The 24902-nt window shown below is 35.2% G+C and overlaps 1 protein-coding gene across 1 annotated transcript; it reads right to left on the bottom strand.

The window, feature by feature from the left end:
• Positions 1-411: 411 nt before the first annotated feature.
• On the bottom strand, positions 412-24623 carry LOC129258921 (cytochrome b-245 heavy chain-like). The gene is made up of 14 exons (XM_054897162.2): positions 24388-24623; positions 22833-22928; positions 21653-21772; positions 19631-19852; positions 18930-19048; positions 14987-15067; positions 13099-13222; positions 12464-12556; positions 11841-11975; positions 10496-10614; positions 9750-9869; positions 8701-8893; positions 6808-6932; positions 412-4513 (listed from the first exon to the last, which is right to left on the bottom strand). Exons 1-14 carry the CDS (start codon positions 24439-24441, stop codon positions 4387-4389), a joined length of 1728 nt encoding a protein of 575 aa, XP_054753137.2. The 5' UTR covers positions 24442-24623; the 3' UTR covers positions 412-4386.
• Positions 24624-24902: the final 279 nt, after the last annotated feature.

Genomic DNA, 24902 nt, shown 5'->3' with positions numbered 1-24902 from the left:
AAACTAAGCTCCTTCCATATTTTGGGGCTCATTAGCCACACTTTAAAACCAACTCTAAATTCATGAATAACCTCTTCTTATTTTATGACCGTAAATTCCCAGGGACAAGAATTTCTTGTTCTGAATAGGCAGGTTTTAAAAACACATAGAAATTAGAATACAGGGAGCATACATGAATTTCGTAAATATGGTGGATGGTGGAACTGATCATATGGCAGTTTTCAAAATAGATTTGGCAGCAGTGGAAAAAACAGGCCCATTTAAACTATTAGCAAAAAAATATTGATCTTTGCAAAAAGAAAATAGATGATCCATGGCGTGAATCAAGATACAATCGATGTGATTGTTACAATCGATAGTTATCATTCAAACAAACCTTACATCTGGATCTAAAATCAATTCATTTTTTTTCAATTATAAGGCACTGGGTATATGAAGAGATCTCTTTGATTGCGTAATTCAGTATTGGAGTTGAATACTTGTATCACACACATGTTCATAATGCTATATCGTTATAAAGTATTTCAAAAATTCAATAATATCCTCCAAGGCTAACTAAAAAAAATAAGAAAAGTGTTTTGGGGGCATTTCATTCCTTCATCTTCAATCAGGATTCTAAATTCTAAACACAAATTTACTAAAGCATATTTTAATTCCAACTGCTTATGTTTCATGGTTGACACAATATTGACAGGATAAGAGTTTTAAGGCTTTGTGGGAAGAGTAATATACTCTTCAATTTCTTGTTTCCTGCTTGTGAAAGAATAATTTACTAACTTGGTGTGTAGTTTAGCATCTGAAGAAACAAAACACAAATTACAATAATCAACAAAACCAGGAATGCATCAAGAACATTGAGATCTTGGAAAAATATATAAAAATAAATGGCAAGAAATCAATCAAAGAACATACCAAAATATTTTGAAATTATGTATGTTGAAAATAAGAAATTACAATAAAATATTTGAAAAATATAGAAAAAGTATCAACATGAAATATAAATTTAAAATGTCTTGTACATCTAATTCAATTATTTTCACATTCTTTTCAAAAATCCTTCAAATTCCCTGCCCTTTCCTACTGAAAAAATGCTAGAATTTCTATTTAAATCTTAAGTCTCCAAACATAGATCATAGATGTAAACTTCTCAATAAAGATATTTCAGAACCAGATTCAACAACACATAAGTATAAAAATGTAGACACTTTACTTAAAAGTGCACTTTCAATTTCCCTTCATATAGGGAAAGTAGAAATAAAACATAATGCAACCTCCTTTTTCAAATGTTTTATATTTTTTTAAATGTGTAAAACTGTTGACTTTAGAAAACGTCTTTAGTCTTTTACACTTAAAAGCAACAAAAAACAATGATCACGTAATTGATTAAAAAATATATATGAAAATTCAATATGAAATTTTCTATTTTTTCTTTAGTTGTTGAATGAGAAAATCAAATGTACTGAGGTACTTCCATATTCTGTTACTTCAATGTTAAAATAGTAATTTCTAATATTGTCTGAATATCAATTGCATTCTAACACCCTGTCATATAAAGTACTATTTCCATGGCATCTGCAATTGGTCATTGTCCTTAAAACTAAATCTAAAATGTGTCAAATTTAGTAATAAAAGATATCTGAAATCAAGACCATGAATGATTTCATTTTACATCCATGTTTATTCAAACTTCATTAATGAGAAATCTAATATGTAACAAAATATTAGTTGTTCGATACATTTTCTTTCTATAAAAAAACCCACAAATATTACCGTATATCCTAATTTTGGATAGGTAAAACTGTCCCTTGCTTTGCAAGTATCCCTTATATTCATTTAATCAACACATTAAGAAAAGAAATCTAAATTTTTAATTTGATTTTATCAATGGCCTATGGTAATGGAAATATTAAATGAAAATTGATAGCAAAAAAAATGCAAAAAAAGAAAGACAAACTTTCTTTGTCACAATATATATCACACAAAACTTTTACCAAAATGTAATTTGATTTACAAAGCTCTTTTCCTTTTTCACTCACTTAGGTATACATATTTATTATTAAAAAAATGAAATTACTTGGATAGCTTGAAATGCCAAGGCACTAAAACAAGTTGTAAAAGATTACCTTTGCAACTCCCTCTGCGTATGCTTGAATAATTAATAGATTTATCTCTAAATCAACAATAAAATGTGATATCTTTATAGCATCATACTGCATAGTTAAAATTCCATGGGTGACAGTTCTAGGAGTGGGTGGGCAGAAAATTCCCACGGCCATTTATTTTCTACTCATTTTATATCCTGAGGATTTCTTAGTTGTTATCATACAAAGAACAAAGAAAACATGATAAACACTTGCCATCTTCTTGTAAAAATGGCACATGGTCACATATTTGAATAAATAATCAGTTTTACTCGACTAGTAAGTAGTGAAAAGTATAGAAAATACCACCACATAACTAATCCTTCTTGAAAAGAACAAAGAGAAACAGACCTAAACATTTTCCTGAAAAGGGAGAATATTCATAAAAACAATAAATATACACAATATATTCAAATATATAAGTCTTAAAATATTTTTCAAATTGTGACTTACACACTCTCACAACAATACTCAAAGAATTACAATCAATATCATTAAGGCAATAAAAGGTTATTACATGACTAATCATTGCACATAAAGCTAATCATTTGTGAACAAAAATATTTTCACTATTTTCTTCCTTTTTTATAATCAAGGGATATTTTCTTTGTTTCATGCACATTCCAAACTTGTCAAAGTGATTATGGATAAATTTTCATTTAGTAGTCTAAAGAGATTTTTTTTTTTACCAGAATGGACTTGCGTTATATTTTTGATAATACTACACTATATCTTAATGAAGATTTGCGGAATGCTGTTTGAAAAAATAAATCCTTAAATTTGTTTTGTTTCACACATAAAAAATAATGTTTACATATAACATGAATTCACCTTTGACTAATGATCTGGCTAGCCAACAATATTACTTACTTAATTAGCATAGATTTTGGAGGAATATAAAATTTAAGAAATACAAAAATGCTTGTTTCTTTGATAGAGTCAAGATGAAATTAAGTACACTGAGATTATTGCATATATAACGTTTAGAGGGATTTTTTCAAAGTTTGCTAGTTATGAGGCATATCATGCTTGAAAAAAAAAATAGTTAATTTTTTTTTTTTAATAAAAAAATAACTCTCAATACTAACGACTCCCTCTAATTTCTTGGGGTTTTATAAATTCATTTATTTGATGAAGAACTGTTGTAAGAAGATTTTCTTTAAATTTTCATTTCAAGTCCTCTGGATCTGCATTTTAAACGCATTACTTATGTGAGAAAAAAATACTCGACTTGTTATTTTCTCATCTTTTCACTAATTTTTTTCCAAACAAAACCAATTGTAAAGGGAGATTTTTTATTCACATATGCAAGATATGTCCTTTGAACTTCTGTCATTAAGAGAACCGTTATTCCTTTCATTGAAAGGTCAATAATAGCACTGTTGGCTATATTCAAGATTGATCTTTACTCGTCAGTATGCTCAGTACATGTAGGCACAAAGCAAATTTTAAATGTATCAAATCTCAAAGATATCATCATTCAAATCAAAACAATATTTGAATTAAAACACACACACAAACATAGATCTTTATGAATATATGTCATGTTTGATAATATAGATGAAAGAGTACTGACCTGAAATAATGTTCAGTATCAAGGGAATCAAGAGATAGTTTAAATGAAAGCCATTTTTTCATATATGAGGTATATACTATCTATATAAATTCTAAATACCACAATCATATCACAAGTTCACAACAGTATAAAGCGTAGATACCAGAATAGATAAGTTAGAAATAGTTTTTGAAATGCATGTGATAAAACGCATGGAAATAAATCAATAAAAGCCGGTGATATTGAATAATCCTAAAAGTGGAATGTAAAAAGAAATCAGCAAAATATCTTTCTCTGACAAAAGAGCAATGGAAGATGAGCACAACTTAATATAAAAAATAGAAATTAATAACAATCAGCTATTGCAAAAGAAAAATGAACAGGCACACCCTTGTATACTAAAACCAAACTTGACAAAATCAAGCAAACTATTAAAGATGTTTATATTCTAGCCATTTTCAAAATCATGGTAAAACTAATGAATCTTTGAGAATCTGTACTAAAAAGTCACATACTACCTATCACAAGAATGCTGTTTTCCTATTAAAATCTTAATTTTCTTATACCTTTCACAAACATATGAACAAAAAATACAACCACATGATACGAGATCCCAAGTTTTAAATAGAGATATTGCTCAAGTTATAAAAATATAAAAATAAATTACCACTGCATACATCCCTCTTGCACTTAGAAGTTTTCTTTGTAGTAAACGAAGCGGGTGCCATCTGACTCATCGGAGGTGAACTTATTACAATTCTGATGCAAGATGGTGGAGAGACTCTTAGGACCACAGAAAAACATTCCGATAGTAGCACTGTGGGAAGGAATAGACACTCATATTATAAATACAAATAGATATGTTGGGGGGAAAAACAAGATTTTCAATGCAGGGGGCATAAGTTGAAATAGGTTGAAATAAACTATAATTTCTTTATCAGAGCACGAAGAAAAACGTGAAAAATATGATTATCAATGTAAAAGCTTAAAATAATTCTTTCTTGTGCAAGTATGTTCTTGCCATCTCTATAAGAATAAGGAAATGAAGAAGATTAAGATAACAAAAATATTTGATACCAAAATGAGCAAAATATGAATAATATTGTAGGAGAGGTAAACTACAACAGAAGAAAGTGGTATAATGAACAAGGTAAATTGTGGTCCACACCCACTTTGCCTTCTTGCATTGACGCCTACAGGCGACAATGCTCTGTTGTTGTTCCGTATTCCTATACCGTCTTCTTCTTCCATTTGTTTAACACATGGTTCTTGTTAGCTCTGCCCAGGCTCCGTCCCTCATCCAATTTCATCCAAACTTGGTAGACATGTTGTCCAGCATCCCTAGTTGTGCACTTCCTATTTCATTTTCCAAAATCACTCATGCATGACCATCCAGGCGCCATTTTGTAAATTTCAAGTCCATTAGCATACCATTCCTAATCCCGTCCCAACTCCCTTATCCTGTATGCTACAGACTTTTAACAAATTGCTGTAGATTGTTTAAGAGTTGCTCTGTCATATAAAAACTACAACTTGCCCTTCAAAATGCCATCTTCTTGCCCTAAATTCTAATCCAAAATAGTCTACGTTAAAAAACTTCATATTTATTGAAACGCAAAGTAGGAAAATCGTAAAATGGCCATAACTTCCTTGTTTTTATTCATTTCCGTCTCATATTTTCATAGTTTACTGATGGTATCATCCTTCACAATTCAACAAATTTTTACGCATAGCGCCCTCTATTGCAAAGTCATCAAATAGTAAAATGACAATAACTTTGTTATCATTCATTTCGGTCTTATATTTTCAGGGCTAGCCTATGATATCATCCCTCATAATCCATATGCTTTTTACGCATCAGTGACCATTACATTTAGAAATAGCGCCCTCTATTGCAAACTAAAGAAATATTAAAATGGCCATAAGTTCCTTGTTTTCATTCATTTCGGTCTTATATTTTCAGGGTATGCTTATTGTATCATTCCAAATAATCCATGTTTTTTACGCATCAGTGACCATTACCTTAATAAATAGCGCCCTCTATTGAAAAGTAGAAAATAGTAAAATGGCCATAACTTCCTAGTTTTCATTCATTTTGGTCTGATATTTTCATGGGTTGCTGATGGTAACATGTTTTCTAATTCATACGTTTTTCACGCATCAGTGACAATTACTTTTAGAAATAGCGCCCTCTATTGCAAAGTTGGAAAATAGTAAAATTGCCATAACTTCCTTGTTTTAATTTATTTTGGTCTCATATTTTCAGGGTTTGCCAATTGTATCATTTCACATAATCCAACTGCGTTTTACGCATCAGTGACCATTCCTTTATGAAATAGCGCCCTCTAATATTTTGAAAATGTATATCTAGAGGTTTCTCTCCTTCTGTTTGTTGCCCTGCATCAAAGCACAGGCGTCAGTGCATGCACGTTCTGATACGATTGCAGTTCTAGTTTCCATTTGGTCTCATCCCACAAAACCATAAAGATTAAAGGAGAATGAAACTCTTGGAGCAAGTTAGCTTTTGTGAAAGCAGAAAAATCAAAGAATAAGAACAAAAGTTTGAGTAAAATAGGACTAGCAATAGAAGAGTTATGAGCATTTGAATGTCGAGATCACTAATGCTATGGAGATCCTCCCATTGGCAATGCGACCAAGATCTATGATGTCACAGATGAACAACTCTCCCCTTTTGGACACTGAAAATATACCCCAAAACATCTCTTTTTGCTCATTCTAATCATATGACAAACGGTTCATCAATGATATAATGTTGTGAAACCTCTGTACTTGTCTTCTCATAAAGAGAACACCTCACCTTGTGATACACTCTATAAAAGTGAGAATATAAGTGAAATAAGTACTAAAGTAATGAGGGAGTTGTACGTGTGTGACATCACAGATCTTGGTCGCATTGCCAATGGGAGGAACTACATGGCATTAGTGATCTCAATATTCAAATGCTCATAACTTTCTTATTATTCATTCAATCTTCCTCAAACTTTCAACAATATGTTTCTTTGATATGGATTCAGCTGGTTTCAAGGGTTTCATTCTCCTTTAAAGAGGAGGAAGAATGATAGAGTAGAGAAAATTATCAAAATTTCTTACCCTTGATTCTGTTCAGCGATGTAGGAAAAGTTAGAATCCCATTTTGGCCTTCCATAATGAGTCTTCTGTCTCAAACCAGTCACTGCATCTATCTCTCTGTCTTCCTGCATGTAGATGTTCTTGGCCTGGCATAAACAAATAAGAAAATGAACTATTTCAAATTGGGAGACTTGCTACATGAAAAATGATTAATATCAATTGATACTGCAGTATTATTGCCCAATTTTACGCCTCAAATTTCAAATCCTAACTGCATCATTTCCTGTGCACGGGCTGTATATGCATGCATCAGGCGCTCATATACATTGGCCGTGTTATTTGAGGGGTTCATCCAGTTGATTCTTGTCGTTTTTTATACATTTGATATTCACAAAAGACAAAATGGAGTTTATAGGGACAGTGATTTTCCGTTTCTAAAAATGACCTTTTCCGTTTCAGAAAATCTCAAATTCCGTTTCAGCATGTCTGAAAACGGAAATTCCGTTTCCCCATAGACTCTGTGTACATGAAAAAGTGACAATTCCGTTTACATAGAAAACCAATACGCAATGAGTAGCGATGTCAAAATGCTAGCGCTGGTCAAAATTTGCATCTACCAATGTACTAACATCGCTTTAAAATCCATTTTAATCGAACAGATTCGAGCTCAAAAACTATTTAGAGAAACATAATCAACATGAATACATCCTCACCTTTCATATTATTAGCATTATTTAATGGTTAAATAGGATTTTATCACTGACTTGGGGACTTTTTGGACGTCGTTTTGAGCAGTCGACGACTTCCGCCTATCCGCCATTTTGGATTTGTTAATTCACCGTGATCATTATATTATGACCGAACGCAGAGGGCAGCAACACACGGCCGTATTCTGCCTTATATGCGGACGTGAGTGTAAACAAATTTAGATACGATCAACTAAGTGATGGAGGGGCTCGAGTGTAGTTACGATGTGTTGATCGTCATGATTGTTGTAGCAAAGACAAAGTGAAATCGTGTTTTTTTCAGTTGATATTCGTATTTTGTTGAGGATTTGGGATTAATTCCTGTTGCCATTTTGTGCATTTTGAGAAAAAACATGTTTTCCGTGATTTTCCATTTGAAAAGCCACTTTCCGTTTCAAAAGGCCGATTCCGTGAATTCCGTCCGTTTTCCGCGATCGCGGAAAATCACTGTCCCTAAGTTTATAAGTTGGATTTCAAGCTAAATTAGAGTGAAAAATTTGCACAAATATCTCTTTATGAACGTTGACAATTAATGTGAATTCTCATACTAAGTTGATTTTTTAACGGCTGCAAATTTATTTTTTAATCTGGTTTAATATTTTTGTCGTAATTTTAGCATGTAAGATATACTTTTATCTTTCCTTCTATCTGATATACCCTGCCAATGACATTTGTTTTATTTTGCTATACTACACTGCGTTATTGACCTGGGGTCCATTGCAGAAAGAGTTGCGTTTAAACGCAAGTCAAAAAAATCAGTCGCAAGTCCCAAATGCGCGCTGTTGATTGGTTGAAAATCAAGTTGCGCATGATTTTTAGAGTTGCGATTGATTGCAACTCTTTCTGCAACGAGCCTCAGGGCTCCTTGTAACCTCTTCGTCTGTGTTCATTCTATTGATTTGAATAAAGACAACAGGGGGCTGTTTCATAAAGCTGTTCGTAAGTTAAGAGTGACTTTAAGAACGACTGGTGATCCTTTCTTACGCGCTAAACCATCGCCAATAAATATACCATTTACCACAAGAAAGGATCACCAGTCGTTCTTAACTTACGAACAGCTTTATAAAACACCCCCCTCGGCTCCTTGTAACCTCTTCGTCGGTGTTCATTCTAATAATTTGAATAAAGACAACATGTATATATTCTAACTAATATATTCAATGATTACCTGTGTATAATCCCATCCTCTTGTGAGATAGATGGAGTAAGTAAGAAGATGTTCTTTCCCAATCTGTCTCAAGGTTCCTTCCAACGATGAAAGTAAATCAACAAACCATTCAAAGGCATGGGTATCACGACAGATCCAGTAGAAGTACATCTTCTTAAGATGGAGACTATCGTCCCCCGCTTGTAAACGGTAGCTGAGAATGAACCAAACAGAAATGAGGCTTATTTATTTTTCAGTTTAATAATGTGGGTGGAATGCCTAATCAACACTTACTTGAAACATACAGTTACTTTTATCATGAAGAAGACCAAGAAGATGATAAATGGATTGCATCAAGGAGGATGGAAATGAAGGAGACTTGAAGACTGGTGAATGACTGTAGGGCATGCCATAAGTGAATAGTTGAAAGGATGACGAGGAGGAGGGGGAGAGAACGGGGAGAAGGGGGAAGAGGAAGAGGAGGAGTGTGAAGTGGGAGGAGTGGAGGAGAGGGAGAGGAGGACAAGGATGAAGAGGTGGAGAGGGAGGAGGAGAAGGAGGAAGAGGATAATGATGATGAGGAGGGGGAGGGGGAGACAACAGGGAGAAGGGGTAAGGAGGAAGAGGGAAGGAGTGAACGAGGGAAGGAGGAAGGGGAAGAGGAAAGGAGGGAGAATAGGAAGAGGAGGAGGGGAGGAGGAGGATGGAGGGAAGGGGAAACGAGGAGGAGGGAAGGACAATAATGTTATTAGGATGATGAGGATAAAAAGGAGGATGAAGATAATAATGATGATGATTATGATCACAATGAGTCACTCAGACTAATGACCTCCACCATCTGTTCTAATAAAATTCTCTAGCATACTCTAGCTACATGTATTATGCATTGTTTTCACCGTTGGCTTGCATAAATTCCTAGGTCTAGATCTACATGCATGAAAATGATTCACCCTAATTTTTAAGACCCTCTCTCAAAATCATGGCTTACTATGACTATTCATTTGAATGGGATTACTTCTACAATGAACTAGAAATGTCATCTACTCTACAATGATTATGGCATCACTAACCATATTGATTTGAGCGTAGAGGCATAAGGAGTGACGCCGATGCCAGCGCTAACACACATCACGACATCATAGTCAAATATATCAGTACATGACGTACCAAATGGTCCATCAACTTGAACTCTGTAGAAAAAACAGTAACAGAAATACTTTCTTAAATGCAAGGAAGATTACCGGTAATGTGAATTGTTTGTACCCTCTCCTACAATTATCTAAGCCAATAGAAGCAAATCTCCAACAAGATCATGAATAAATATACATTTGAATTCCACAGAGTAGATTGTTTCACATGGATCAAAGATATATTCAATTGCCACAATAATCTCAAAGAAATTCAGCTGGGAACATATGAATATGATCTCTTTGTTAAATCAGGTTGAACATTTCTATACTACATGCCTACAAGCAAAGACCGAGCCCTCTATTCAAGGTTTCATGTGGTAGTGGATTATCGTTCGCTGACCACAGACTTTGTGAAAATCATTGGAAATGCCTGTAATAGAGACATCTTTGTGGGAAAGCAAAATCGATATACCAGCGAGAAATTCTTTCGGACAAGACTGATTAGTCTTGGGCAACTGTCAGGGCAGGGAAAGTGAGATGACTTTGCAGTGAGGCCTTTTCCAGTGGCATTACGTAATGTCTGCTAGTCATAAATCTTGATCTACCATGGTTCAACCATGTGTGATTTCTATCAGAATGACACAGAATTCCTCTTGAAAACAAATGGCAATCGCCCTCAAACTGACCTTGGTAACCGTGTGATAGGCAGTGGTTCCGATTGGTCTGCTCCCATCTTGACCGCTAGTTCATCGGTCCAGTCTCCTACTCTCCTGATATGCAGAGAGAAATGATCCTCCTCAGGAGCCTGCCAAGAATATTTATGAAGTCAAACGTTACTAAACAATATTATTACATGACCTTAATTAATCCGTAGTCATCAGAGATACTTCTTCAGGTTGACCTTTTACTGGCCCAAATAGCCCTCTCATTGACCTTGGAAATTTTGAACATGCTTTTTCTTGTCCTTATTTGTGGTGTAATTAAGAAATATGGCCTATAGAAAAGAGGCCTTGACCTAAAATATTGAAATTATGGGCCTTAAACCCTGTACCTGTACAAAGCCTATGGGAGTCACAGAAGTCTTTTAAGTCATTTAACCTCGTAGATTAGACAACCATTTGAGGAAAATGTTTTGACCTTTGGTTCAATCATGTACAACTATCCTGAATATTTCCACACTTTATAAATCTTGGGAAAGACATTGAATGGTACGGGATCCAGTGCTTACTTATGTCAATGAGATTAATTTTCTCCTTTTTCATCTAGATTATAAGAAATTGTGCTTACTGATGCCACTGCACCATATTAGAGACTGGAAAGCAGTTGAATTAAGTCTTTTTTGTTTATATCCATTTCATAAGAACTTAAGAACTTGTGTTTACCAATGTAAATGTGAACATATGCCACTGGACTATATTAGAGACAGCAAAGCATTTCAATTTTGTCACTTTGTTTGTTTAATAATAATACATGAGATTTATATAGCGCACTTTCCATCTTGATTAGATGCTCAAGGCGCTTCAGAGCAGAACAACAAAAACTATTTACATATAATACATGTCTGAACAATAAGTCAATGTCTATCAAAAAAATCAATTTACAAGAACTTGAGCTTGCAGATGTCAATGTGAACCAATGCCACTGGATCATATGAGAGACTTGAATACATTTTAACTTTGTCTTTTTGTTTGTCTAATTTACAATAACTTGGGCTCACAGAATTCAATGTGAACTGATGCCACTGGATCATATTAGAGACTGAAAAGCAATTGAATCTAGTCCTATTGTTTAGTTATGTTATAAGATCTTGTTCTCACTGATGTCAGATGAACAGGTACAATTGGACATTGCAAAGCATTTCAATCAATTCTTTTTTGTTTATCTATTTCATAAGAACTTGTGCTTACCAATGTTAATATGAACAGATGCCATTGGACCCTATAAGACTCTGGTAAGCATTTGAATTTAGTCCTTTTGCTTATTCATTTTATTTAGAAAAAAATCATATTTTAAGATTTGTAATGTGCTTACCGATGTCAATGTGAACGGATGCCACTGGACTTTAGAGATTGGAGAGCATTTGAGGAAGATATACTGTCCTGGAAGCATCTTGAATCCCTGTTTCTTCATCCTTAGCTCTATCACCTTAGATTGATGTTGGACAACCTGTGTAATCAGAAAATAATTAAATCCCATTTACAATATTCGTTCTGTAATTGTTAATTTGTCTGGCATTTTATCACAACATCTACACCAGTCATTAAAAATGCCAATATTATTTTAGCTACTCTTGTGTTAGGGGTACAGGCTTCTATCTTTTCATCATGTAAGAAAACTATTTGGTGCATCACAAACAGTATTCTAGGATTGGTTTCTTTCTTTTATGATGTCACAATTAAAGGATTCATAAGATGCATGACAGAACATCCAAACTTTCTGTCATAGTCTATTGTGGAAAGGTTTCGGATTGCAAATCAAAAGGGTTTGATACTGTGACACCAAGATGTCATCATCACTCTAATATACATACATGACATAAGTTTCAAAGTTGATCCATTGGAAGGTTCTATAGATATCACCTGAACGAAAATGGACAAACAGACGTCCCAAAACGTAATACCTAATGTACAGTGGGCAGGGTATTTTGGAATTACCTTCACGATAGTGACATCTGGCCATGTTCTAACCATTCTGAGGATTCTCTCCAGGAAGTACACACATAGAGGTGCAACACACCACTTCCAGCTCTGTAAAAAAAAAAAATGCACATGTATGAGTGTGTTGTGGTGCATTCGAGGGTATTTGCGATATGCGAGGTGCTTACATCATCACTAACATAAATTTAAAATTGTGCATTATTTGTTTTATAAAATGGGTTGGCAGTATAATGGTTGTTTGAGTCCCTCCAATTTTTATGGATTGCACTGATGAAGAGATCACACACCTACTTTCTACCATGACATCACACGAGTATCTTTTATGCAAGCCTAAGTACTGTAAGCGCATCTACCATACATTTTATTGGATCATGTTCATCATTGTAATACCACAGGATATCTTGTGTCTTGCCAACTCCCCCCCTCTTCCTCCCCCACCTCGTAGTATTGCCACTGTGTGACTATACTCACAGCTCTAGGTGTACCAGCAAACTCGGGTTGGTTACCAAATCATCACTGATCAGATGTTTCTTCATCTACAATGAATGCTACTTCTTCACTTTAATTAATACCACAGGGTTGCCACCTTGCCCCCCCCCCCTTGACTTATTGCCCCTTGTGACTATACTCACAGCTCCAGGTGTACCAGCAAACTCAGGTGGGTAATCAATCACACACTGATCAAAGGTTTCTTCATCTACCATGCAAGCTACTGGGTCATGCTCATCGACGTTTGTCTGGTACTTAACTACTCCGCTATTAAAAAATTGATATATATCAGATGTTTCGTCATCTATCATGCATTCTACTACCAGCTCATGCTCATTAATGTTTATTTGGTACTTTACTACTCCACTAAATAAACAAAAGTAAAACAAACTAAAAAAATTACAGGCAAATGAAGATGGTAAAAACATCAAAATAAATGCACACAGCATCATGACCTATATATATCACAATTTAATCATCAAATAAGCAAATGCATGCAGGGCCGGCCAACGCTGAATTCTTTATGCATTATGTTAAACAACACTTAAGGTTATTTACAAAATATTTCCTATAACTTGTTTTTCTGCATGCCTTTCCTATAGAAATTTGGGACTTCCTGAGCATCTTATGTTTTGGGGAAAAAAGTCATTTTCAATGTTGAATTCCAAGAGGCCGGTTATTTGGACCCCTCTCATAGCCGGGGGGGGGGGGTGGAGGAATTTGCGCCCCCCCCCCCCCCCCCCCCGGAATCTCAGGCAGGATGTTCAGTAATACTTCATTACCATGGTCTAAGTTCATTGACCCTAAATGACATTTGACCTTGGTCATGTGTCCTGAAACCAAGGTATGATGTTCAGTAATACTTGATTACCCTTATGTCCAATTTTAATGAACTAGGTCCATATACTTTCTAAGTTATGTAATTTCAAAAACTTAACCTTAGGTTAAAGGAGAATGAAACCCTTGAAACCAGCTGAATCCATATCAAAGAGAAAAATAAAAGAAACATGTTGTTGAAAGTTTGAGGAAGATTGAATGAATAATAAGAAAGTTATGAGCATTTGAATATTGAGATCACTAATGCCATGTAGTTCCTCCCATTGGCAATGCGACTAAGATCTGTGATGTCACACACGTACAACTCCCTCATTACTTTTTTTTTTTTTTTTCACTTATATTCTCACTTTTATAGAGTCTATCACAAGGTGAGGTGTTCTCTTTATGAGAGGACAAGTACAGAGGTTTCACAACATTATATCATTGATGAATCGTTTGTCATATGATTAGAATGAGCAAAAAGAGATGTTTTGGGGTATATTTTCAGTGTCCACTAAAGGGGAGAGTTGTTCATCTGTGACATCATAGATCTTGGTCGCATTGCCAATGGGAGGATCTCCATAGCATTAGTGATCTCGACATTCAAATGCTCATAACTCTTCTATTGCTAGTCCTATTTTACTCAAACTTTTGTTGATCTTATTCTTTGATTTTTCTGCTTTCACAAAAGCTAACCTGCTCCAAGAGTTTCATTCTCCTTTAAGATTTGATGTTGACGACGCCATTGCCACCGCCGCTGTTGGAAAAGTGGCGCCTATAGTCTCGCTCTGCTATGCAGGCGAGAAAAAATGTATAGAAGATGGGAGAAGAGACTTACAGGTTCTTGAACAAGTAACCATATTATCATTAAGAAAAAAATATTAGTAGGCAGGCCTCAACATTCTCACCGAAAAAATTACTTTGCTAAAAAAATTGCTGTATAATGTCATAGAACTACCAATTAAATATGAAAGTTATATCTAAACAAAGAGCCATGGGAAACATTTCATGACAGTTGTTGGCACTGACAAGTTGTTAATATCCTGGAACAGTTAGACACTTATCTAACAGTCAGGCACTTGTGCTCCTTATTCACTCACAACCCAGAAAAGTTGTCAGGTTGTCCAACACTCTCTAATTTCTGACGCTCTCCCAGAATCCTACAAATTCAGATTCTTCGCTTCAAATTAAATATGGTTTAAGGAAATCACTTACCCCATGCCATGGGCCATCAGCATTGCATAATAGATGACAAACAGATGGTGGGTTAACCAGAAAGTCTCAAAGTAATACCTCCTAACATGAAACACACAAAAGAAAAAAAACAAAGAAAGGTTATGGAGTGCTAAATCCTGATATTGGTTGTCGGACATTGATGGAATAATTACAATGATATTCTTTTAGTTGCAAACAGAGTTGTGAAACACAACTTCAGATTAGGAAAGGTTTATCCAAAGAGTACACAGAGTTTTGACATAATAATAAGCTATATAAACTAAATATAAACTATAATTAAAGTTTTAAGAAATAAATAATTGATAAAATATCATCATCAATACATTTCTTGTCAGGATTAAAAAAAATTTATTCACGTTTTCCCTACCAGCCTGTTCAGTTCCAAAATATCACATTAATATTGCCTAAGCATATCAGTTAGCATTTTCCGAACCCTGGTCATATGGAACTTTTATAATCCAAATACGGTAATATTGCAGCAATGTTGTAGTATCTATCTGAGGAATACATAAACAGGTGTCAGCCAGAATGCTGTAATGTAGTACATGAGCTAACTACCAAAGCAGATCATCATTTCAGTAAAATTAAAAAGGAAACTAGATTTTAATTCGTCATGCGGACGAATTAGGTGGTCTGTCGTATAGATAGATAAACAGGAAAAAAATATTTAAACAGATATTAGATTGAAAAATAGATAGACAAACAGATTTACATAATCAAACAGATACATACAAGAAAGATAATTATATTAGATGGATGGAGTGATGGATGGAGAGATAAATTATAGGTGGTTATATTAATAAAACATAGACATATAAAGATAGATATAGAGAGACAGACATATAGATAGAGAGACAGACATATAGATAGATAGAGAGACAGACTTATAGATAGAGAGATAGATTGATAGATATATAGATATATAGATAGATAGAGAGATGATTGGTGGTTATATTAATAAAACATATATAAACATATAGATAGAAAGAGAGACAGACAGATAGATAGATAGACAGATAGATAGACAGACATATATATAGATAGAGAGACAGACATATCATGAAGCTATTACGAGCTATCTCGTAATAGCTTCATGCTGCGTGGTCCTATCGCGTTATGTAAGCGGGCTCTAACTTTCGCCTGGCGGCTCGCCAATTGATGTTAGATATCGTTCCTTCGCCCGAAGGAAGCGATAACAAAGGATTAAGAGAGAAATTGGAAGATGGTTCTCCTTCTCGTGATAGCTTCATGGATAGATAGACAGACATATAGATAGACAAACATATAGATAGACAGAGAGACAGAAATATAGATAGATAGAGAGACAGACATATAGATAGATATATAGATAGATAGATAGATAGATAGATAGATAGATAGATAGATAGATAGATAGATAGATAGACATATAGATAGATACAGAGACAGACATATAGATTGATAGAGATCGAGACAGAGATAGATAGAGAGACAGACATATAGATGAATAGAGAGACAGACATATAGATAGATAGATAGATAGACAGATAGATAGATAGATAGAGAGACAGACAGACAGATAGATAGATAGATATATAGATAGATAGATAGATAGAGACAGGCAGATGGATGGATAGATAGATAGACATATCTAAACAGATAGATACATATATATTAGACAGAGAGAGAGAGAGAGAGATAAACAGACAGATAGATATACAATGTAGGTAGATAGACAGACAGACATATGGATAGATAGAGAGAGAGGGACGTATTCAAACAGAAAGATATATATTAGACAGAGAGATAGATATGTCATGTAGGTAGATAGACAGACAGATAAATAGATATGATATAAAAAAGTAATTATAATCTGTTTTATTTTGCAATATTTTAGCTATTATTTGTTAGAATTCTTATAATTGATCGTGGGCAAGATAGCTAAAAAAAAAAAAAAAAAAAAAAAATCATGTTCACCCGCGGACTCGAACCCCTGCCTGCATGATGGAATGAGAAGTAAGTCTGACGCCTAACCGATTGAGCTAGAATATTTCCCATAGACTTAACACGTAAGCAAAACACCAGAATCTCAAATCCAATCTTGCAAGTGAATTACGGGCATGATCCCGACATCTGATCGGAAAATGAAGGAAACGCAACCGAAAGCTTAGAATCTCAGCTACAACATACTAAAAGCTCAGGGATAACTAGCAACAAAAATTGGAGATATGGCTTACGAAATAGAAGAATGTAGAATCTAGTTTTGAGAAAAAGTCATGTCCCATAGAGATTACACGCAAAATGAGTAAAAATGACATGCCATTATTATTTGCAATTTTTGAGGATGATTTGTCTATCAAAATGAAAAATAAAGGCAATAACTCAGAAAGAGTAAGAACTAAGCTACAACATATCAAAAATTGGGTGAAAATTGACCAATATTCACGGAGTTAGAGCAAGATTTGCATAATTATAATGACGTCATAATAGGCAAAATGGATTTTTTGAATTCCGACGCCATTTTGATGACGTCATAATATAATTGAGGGTCAAATGAGACATGAAATTATATCTCTAGTTCATACTCTATCAAAATATGAAAAAAAAATTGGGGGTCCCCATGCGTTCTGAAGAGCTACAGCGGATTTTCTATAGGCATGTTTTTGCCCATATATGGCCTATAGTGAGAGCTCGCGCGCACACGTGCTGCAAACTTTAACGGGTGTTAATTTCCTTATTAATGGTCGTAGAAGGTTGATCAAGGTATCAAATTGCTCAAAATTATATGATCAATGCAATGAAATAAAAAAAACGGTGTTTCTGAGTTGCATTGAGGCGTTACGCGCGGAAACGCGCGCGCATACGTTTGCGCGCGCAATTTTTTGAAATGCTTAAAATGACCTAAAACGTACTCTGTTTTGGTCAAAAAGTGATTTTTAGCATTTTAAAATTTTGACGCGCGCGTACGCGCGCGTCGTGACCTTCAGGTGACCTTTGATGACATGACCTGATGACCCTTGATCTGAAGTTTATGTCATGTGAATTTGATTTATTTTTGATAATTGATAATGGAGATATGATTGATAATGTGATTTTACAAAATGGCGTCTAGATGACGTCATGATGACGTCATGACATTAAGATTCTTGCAGAATTGAGGTCTTATTGATGTTGATATGTGGTGATATTTTGATGATTATTGAATATGAACTTTCTGAGATTTGCTGTCCACAAGAAATGGAGGAAATAAAAATAAGAAATAAAAATAATAATAAATAAAGAAAGAAAATTCGGACAAACATAAAAGGTGATCTGTCATAGACAGACCACCTAATTATTGCATTATATTAGCGGACATACAATGAGCGCTCATAACACTTATTTACACAAAGTCACATTAATGTGGCTTCTTTTTTTTTTTGTTAAATGCATATATGCATTTAATGAATCATGGAGGAAGAAAAAATACTATAAATCCATTGCTCAAATACACTATTGGAATGAACTTATTTGTAAAAATGAAAGCTGTGGTAAATGTATAAGAGTGGTAAATGTGGAAGAGCCGTGGTGTAGTGGTTCTGACTCTCGCCTTGTAAACAGAGGGTCGTGTGTTCGAATCCCACCGCGGTCTAGCGTCCTTTGGCAAGGCGTTAATCCACACTTTGCCACTCTCGACCCAGGTGCTAAATGGGTACCCGGTAGGATGCGAAAGATATTGTATGTTTGATTTTGCGAGCGCCTTAATGAGGCTGCGATGAATGCAAGGAATGCTCCCCAGGGAGTGGAAATTGTGCACTTTTCGTGCGGGATTGAAATGAATCCAATGACCGGGGTAATAATATGCTGTAACGCGCTTTGAGCCATTCTGGGAAAAGCGCTCTATAAAAATTGGCTATTATTATTATTATTATTATTATTATAAGAGAGAATGAGAAAAGTATACCTAATGAACTCTGTAGCAGAGGAGAACATGAGGATATAAGTCACTGAGAGTACTGCTCCAGTCCAACCAGCTAACAAAGCTAGACCTGGTCCTATCACTCCTAGTCCACTCACATCACTCTGTATTCAGAAAAACAAATGTTGTTAATAAGTGTTATCATGCTAAAAGTGAAAGGCTGATAATATCAAAGAGATCATACAACATATTTAAAAAAAAATCAGCTGAAAATAAGTTAGAAATCTTAGAAATCTTCCTAACACATGTAGCTGCACAGAGTGCATATCTGCTTCATTCCAAAATACTAATAATTTCAAAAATATCAGCAGTAACATTTCCTATTAAACCTTTGACAAAGACAACACATCTTACTTGTTCTTGCATTAATCCTGCAGAAAATTTCTACGTGACATTATCAATGGACTTTTAACTTTCGTGGCTTCATATTTTCAAACTTTCTACATTCCAAGGCACCCTGCTACAACTGTAAACCACAGATTCGTGCTTCTGTTGTTATCACTGCTACTCCATTTTGTATATTTAAGTAAAAAGGGATTTCATAATTAATGATTATCACTGAACATTGTTACTGAGATCCAACAACAAGTTACTGGAATCGTTGAATCCCATTGGCCGAGAGCTAATTCGCAAATGAAAATCAATGACTGGATGATTAATGAAACCCTCCCAGATCGATGGCCTACCGAGCGAATGGTCTTGAAGGGATTCAGACCCAAGGAAGGCTGGCTGAGTCTGTTGGCCAACCAGTCGTCGTCACTAGAAATCTTTCTTCCGTTGTAAAGGTTCTGGAAGTTAAAGCAATGCGCCACCACGTGGAGGATAACAAAGAATCCTATAGCATAGGCCAGGAGCTTGTGGAAGGTGATGTTCTTGTCCAGCTGACGGCGTAAGTTGCGTCTGTAGAACTAAGGAAGGCAAAAAACAAAAACAAATCATTATTAATGTCTTTGGTCCATGCGTCTGGAGCAGACATCGTCACAACACAGAGCAATACAAAGCTAATGCATGCATGCATTGAATTATATCAAAATAATCTTGTTATTCCTATGACATCACGACTGTTGTGTCAGTAGAAAGTGCCACTTAGAATGAAGCAAAATACTTACATGTAGCCAAAAAATCAGCTGAATGCTAAAGATCGCTAAGTATTCTACTTCACAAAATACTGATTAAATACTTAAACAAGTGGAACGCCTCTGGCAGTCTCGCCTGCATTACGCGATTTAATATAGCAGCAGTGCTAACTTTGAAAACTACTATAAAATAATCATTCATATAATGACATAATACCATATTCATTGACCATAAATGACATTTGAACGGTGACTTAAGACTTGTCAACTACACCCATGTCCACATTTCATTCACTCTATCCATAAACTTTCAAACAATTACCCCAACATGGCCTAAGTTTATTGACCTTAACTGACATTTGACCTTGGTTTTGTGACCTGAAACTCACAGGGGATGTTCAGTGATACTTGATTACTCTTATATCCCAAGTTTTATGAACTAGATCCATAAACTTTCAGAGTTAGGATGGTAATTCAACAAATACCCCCAACACGGCCAAAGTTCATTGACCTTTAATGACCTTTGACCATGGTCATGTGACCTGAAACTCGTACAGGATGTTCAGTGATACTTGATTACTCTTATGTCCAAGTTTTATAAACTAGATCCATAAACTTTCAGAGTTAGGATGGTAATTCAACAAATACCCCCAACACGGCCAAAGTTCATTGACCTTTAATGACCTTTGACCATGGTCATGTGACCTGAAACTCGTACAGGATGTTCAGTGATACTTGATTACTCTTATGTCCAAGTTTTATAAACTAGATCCATAAACTTTCAGAGTTAGGATGGCAATTTAACAAATACCCCCAACATGGCCAAAGTTCATTGACCTTAAATGACCATTGACCTTAGTCATGTGACCTGAAACTCAGGCAGGATGTTCACTAATACTTGATTAACCTTATGTCCAAGTTTCATGAACTAGATCCATAAATTTTCAAAGTTATGATGGTAATTCAACAAATACCCCCAACTTGACCAAAGTTCATTGACCCTAAATGACTTTTGACCTTGGTCATGTGACCTGAAACTCGAGCAGGATGTTCATTAATACTTGATTAACCTTATGCCCAAGTTTCATGAACTAGGTTCATATACTTTCTAAGTTATGATGTCATTTCAAAAACTTAACCTTCGGTTAAGATTTTGAAAATAATTCTCCCATCATGGTCTAAGTTCATTGACCCTAAATGACCTTTGACCTTGATCATGTGACCTGAAACTCGAGCAGGATGTTCATTAATACTTGATTACCCTTATGTCCAAGTTTCATGAACTAGGTCCATATACTTTCTAAGTTATGATGTCATTTCAAAAACTTAACCTCAGGTTAAGATTTGATGTTGACGCCGCCGCCGTCGGAAAAGCGGCGCCTATAGTCTCGCTCTGCTATGCAGGCGAGACAAAAAACTGGCTTACGTATCAAACTGAATCCCAGCCCAGATCCTCATTTCATGAAAAGCTAATATGGAAACAACTCCTGCTGGGATGTCAACTACATGTACCATGTCAACAGTGAAAATTCTGCTTTCTGATTGGCTCTTCCAATGTACATGTAAGTTGACATTCCAGCAAGTTGTTATCATAGCAAGTTTTTTTTTATGAAATTGGGCCCAGGTGCTTACCTTCTTAGATTCACATGAACCCCTAAAATAGGAGATCATATTCCTGCAGACTGGAAACAAGATAAGCATGCTGTTAAAGTTGAGACATGCAGCACTTGCTCTGGCAACAGGAAGACCATTCTGAAAACACAAATTACACAGAACAGGTTTAAAGCATAGTGTGAATGGGGAATAAAATAGATTTTGGAAAGAGAATGGGGCTAAGTGCATTTCGTCTTCAAAAATTTCTACAATCTTCACCAGCAAATTTTAAAATAGGCCTGACTGAAGATTGGGTTCAAAACAAAATGTCATTTTAGAAAGAACAGAAATAGATAAGGACCCTCTCTCAAAAAATATTTTCTCTATTGGAAGGAGATTTTATATATAAAAAAAAAAGAGAGAGAAAGGAGGAGAATGAGAGGAAGGGGAAGGAGGTGGAGGAGGAAAATGAGGTGGAGAAGAAGGAAAAGGATGTGCCTGGTGGAGAAGAAGGGAAATGAGGTGGAAAAGGAAAAAGAGGTGGAGAAGAAGGAAAAGGAGGTGGAGAAGTAGGCAAAGCAGATGGAGAAGAAAAAAAAGAAGAGGAAGAAGAAGAGGAAGGAGGATGAAGAAGAGGAAGAAGGAGGAGGAGGGGAGGAGGTTGAGGAGGGGATTGAGAAGAGGGAAAAGATGGAGAAGAGTAAAAAAATGAAGAAGAAAAGGAAGGAGGAGGAGGAAAAGGATAAGAATAAGAAGAAGAAGAGGAGGAGGAGGAAGAGGAGGGGGAAGGACTAGGAAGAAGACAAGAGGGGTAGAGACTAGGGTAACAAGGGAAAAAAGATCTACAGGAAGAAGGAATAACAAGAATAACCAGGCAAAAAAGAAAGAAGAATAGGAAGAACAGAATCTCTGTCCTAGGTAACTCCAATCAAGATTTTAATTGACAGTACCTCTTCAGATGTAGCACTACATCTGAAGAGGTACTGTCAATTAAAATCTTAATATTGTATTCAATTGCAATAACGGAAGGGCAAGATTCAAGGCAAACAATCAAAACAGTAGACTAAAATGGAAGGGAGAGGGCAGAAGAGGAAAGGAAATAGTGAGGGCATGTGTGTGTAGATGGGAGAGAATGTGTGTGTGTATTGGGGGTGAGTGTGTTTGAGAGAAAGAGAGAGAGAGAGGAAGAGGAGGGGAGAGAGGGGCATTTCCTTCTTACCTTCATGAGATATTTGGTATAGACATAATTTGCATTATCCATATACTTAAAGAATGTCACCAACCAAATGATCAGGTTTACAATTGCCCATGTTGCCTGTAAAATGAAAAATAAAAAGTAACAAAAAAGTTTAATATTTGAGGCATTTATCAGATTTATATTAGAAACAAAAAAACACAAGCTTAATTCAATGCTAAAATGCATGTTTTGGTTAAAAAAAATACTGAAATTCAAACCATGCTGGAAGAAAGATATATTTTGTTGTCACTCATTCCCATGACAACCACGTGATAATTGAATTGAATTAAATTGATTAATTTGTATGATGATTTTTAAAGGGAAACAAATGCAAATACGACCAGTCATATTCAAAGTAAATGATTTATTTCACACATTTTGTTTTTCTTAAGTATTGTAAAAAACAGAAAGTTTAATTTTGCATGTCAATCACTTAAACTATTAAACATTCCATTACATATGCGTTCATAAAAATCACAGGCACAACTCATGCAACACTTCCATGGGATTGCGCGAAATTCGCAGATCTTATAACTTTTTAAATCAATTAATATGAATACATGAAAACTACTAAAATATATAAAGTCTCTTTTATTCCTCTGTATCTTGGAATGTACAATGAAATTTTTTTTCTTGATGTTCACAAGGGTCCTGTTGCACTCGGGGTACAGCAATTTTTCATCTAAAGAGGGCGCACGATTTATATTCATATATATTTATTTATTTGAACAATATTTCAATAGGATGCCCTTTTAGCAAAAGCTGGTATTAAAAGGGGCCCAAAAGCATAAAAATAAAACAAATATAAATACAAATGACAAAAATATACAAAGTAAATGCATTATACATACATAAATAATTGGAATACAAAAAGGCATTCAAAGTCAGAATCATTAAAGGTAAATGCTAGTTTTGGTAACGATATCAAAATGAGTTCGTACAGAATCCAATGAAATGACCACCAAAGTGTCTGTTTGTATAAATAAAACGCATGTGCCAAAGGATTCTGGAAGAAATTGTGTAATTGCTGAGAAATCAGCAAATAAGCACAGGATTCGGGTAGAGCGTCGGGCCCGACGCTCAAAGCAATAATTATACACTGTCCCACGTGCGCTTATCTGTGTTGGGGAAGTTCAGTCTGAACATTTTTCAGCGTAGATTTCAAGATTTCACAAAGTTCAGTTTATGTAACTGTACCAGATCTAGATCCTCGATGATATACTGACAATTAAGCCTGGTTTTACAAACTTTCTCATGAAATCAGTGTTTACTGCAACTACTGGAATTTCTCTTTAAAAAGTTGAAACACATGACATAGTATAATGGCAGTATTGACATGACAGCATTAACATTTGCCGGACATAAGTTTTGAGTTCTTTTTTAAACTAGACAGGGTGGTTATGGTTTTTAAATGAAGGGGTTAGGAATTAAACATTGATATTGAGGAGATAAAGAATGAGTGGAAGTTGAGTTGAGGAAGCAGGTAAGTAGCAAACGTAGAATGCAATACATGGGGATAACGATAGAAATTGCTTACCAACACCGCCCATCTAACGAAGTCATTCACGAGTCTTCCACCGAAATTCCGCATTTTTAATTGGTAGGGGTGCTACTTTTGCAACAGTCTTCCAAATCAAAGACAACAAAAACACTAAATCATCTTTGGAATCTGGGGAAACAAGACCAAACTTTTATTATAGCTCCAGACCAGTTCACGACTTTTTTAATTTTAGCACAGCTGTAGTTCGATCCTTGACGCGGCGCCCGTGCACCCTAGGCCCTCCAGCTCCCTCCCCGCCCGATCGGTATGTAATTGTAAATCCATATTATAGAACCCCAATGATCTAAATGAAAACGTCAGGCCTATTTCACACTACCATGAAAAATACATTTGAGGGTGGGAAAACTTAGGCGGAAGCGCCCACGCCCCCCCCCCCCGAAAACAAAAGAACTTGCATGAGCTAGAAAGAAAAATATATGAAGAAAAGACTAAAATGAAAAAGGGAGAATTTCATGATTTTTTTCTTTTTACAAATAGGCCTGAAAATCCTT

Source organism: Lytechinus pictus, chromosome 4 (genome assembly GCF_037042905.1).
Source record: "Lytechinus pictus isolate F3 Inbred chromosome 4, Lp3.0, whole genome shotgun sequence".
Taxonomy (NCBI): domain Eukaryota; kingdom Metazoa; phylum Echinodermata; class Echinoidea; order Temnopleuroida; family Toxopneustidae; genus Lytechinus; species Lytechinus pictus.
This window is presented reverse-complemented; position numbering and strand designations above follow the sequence as displayed.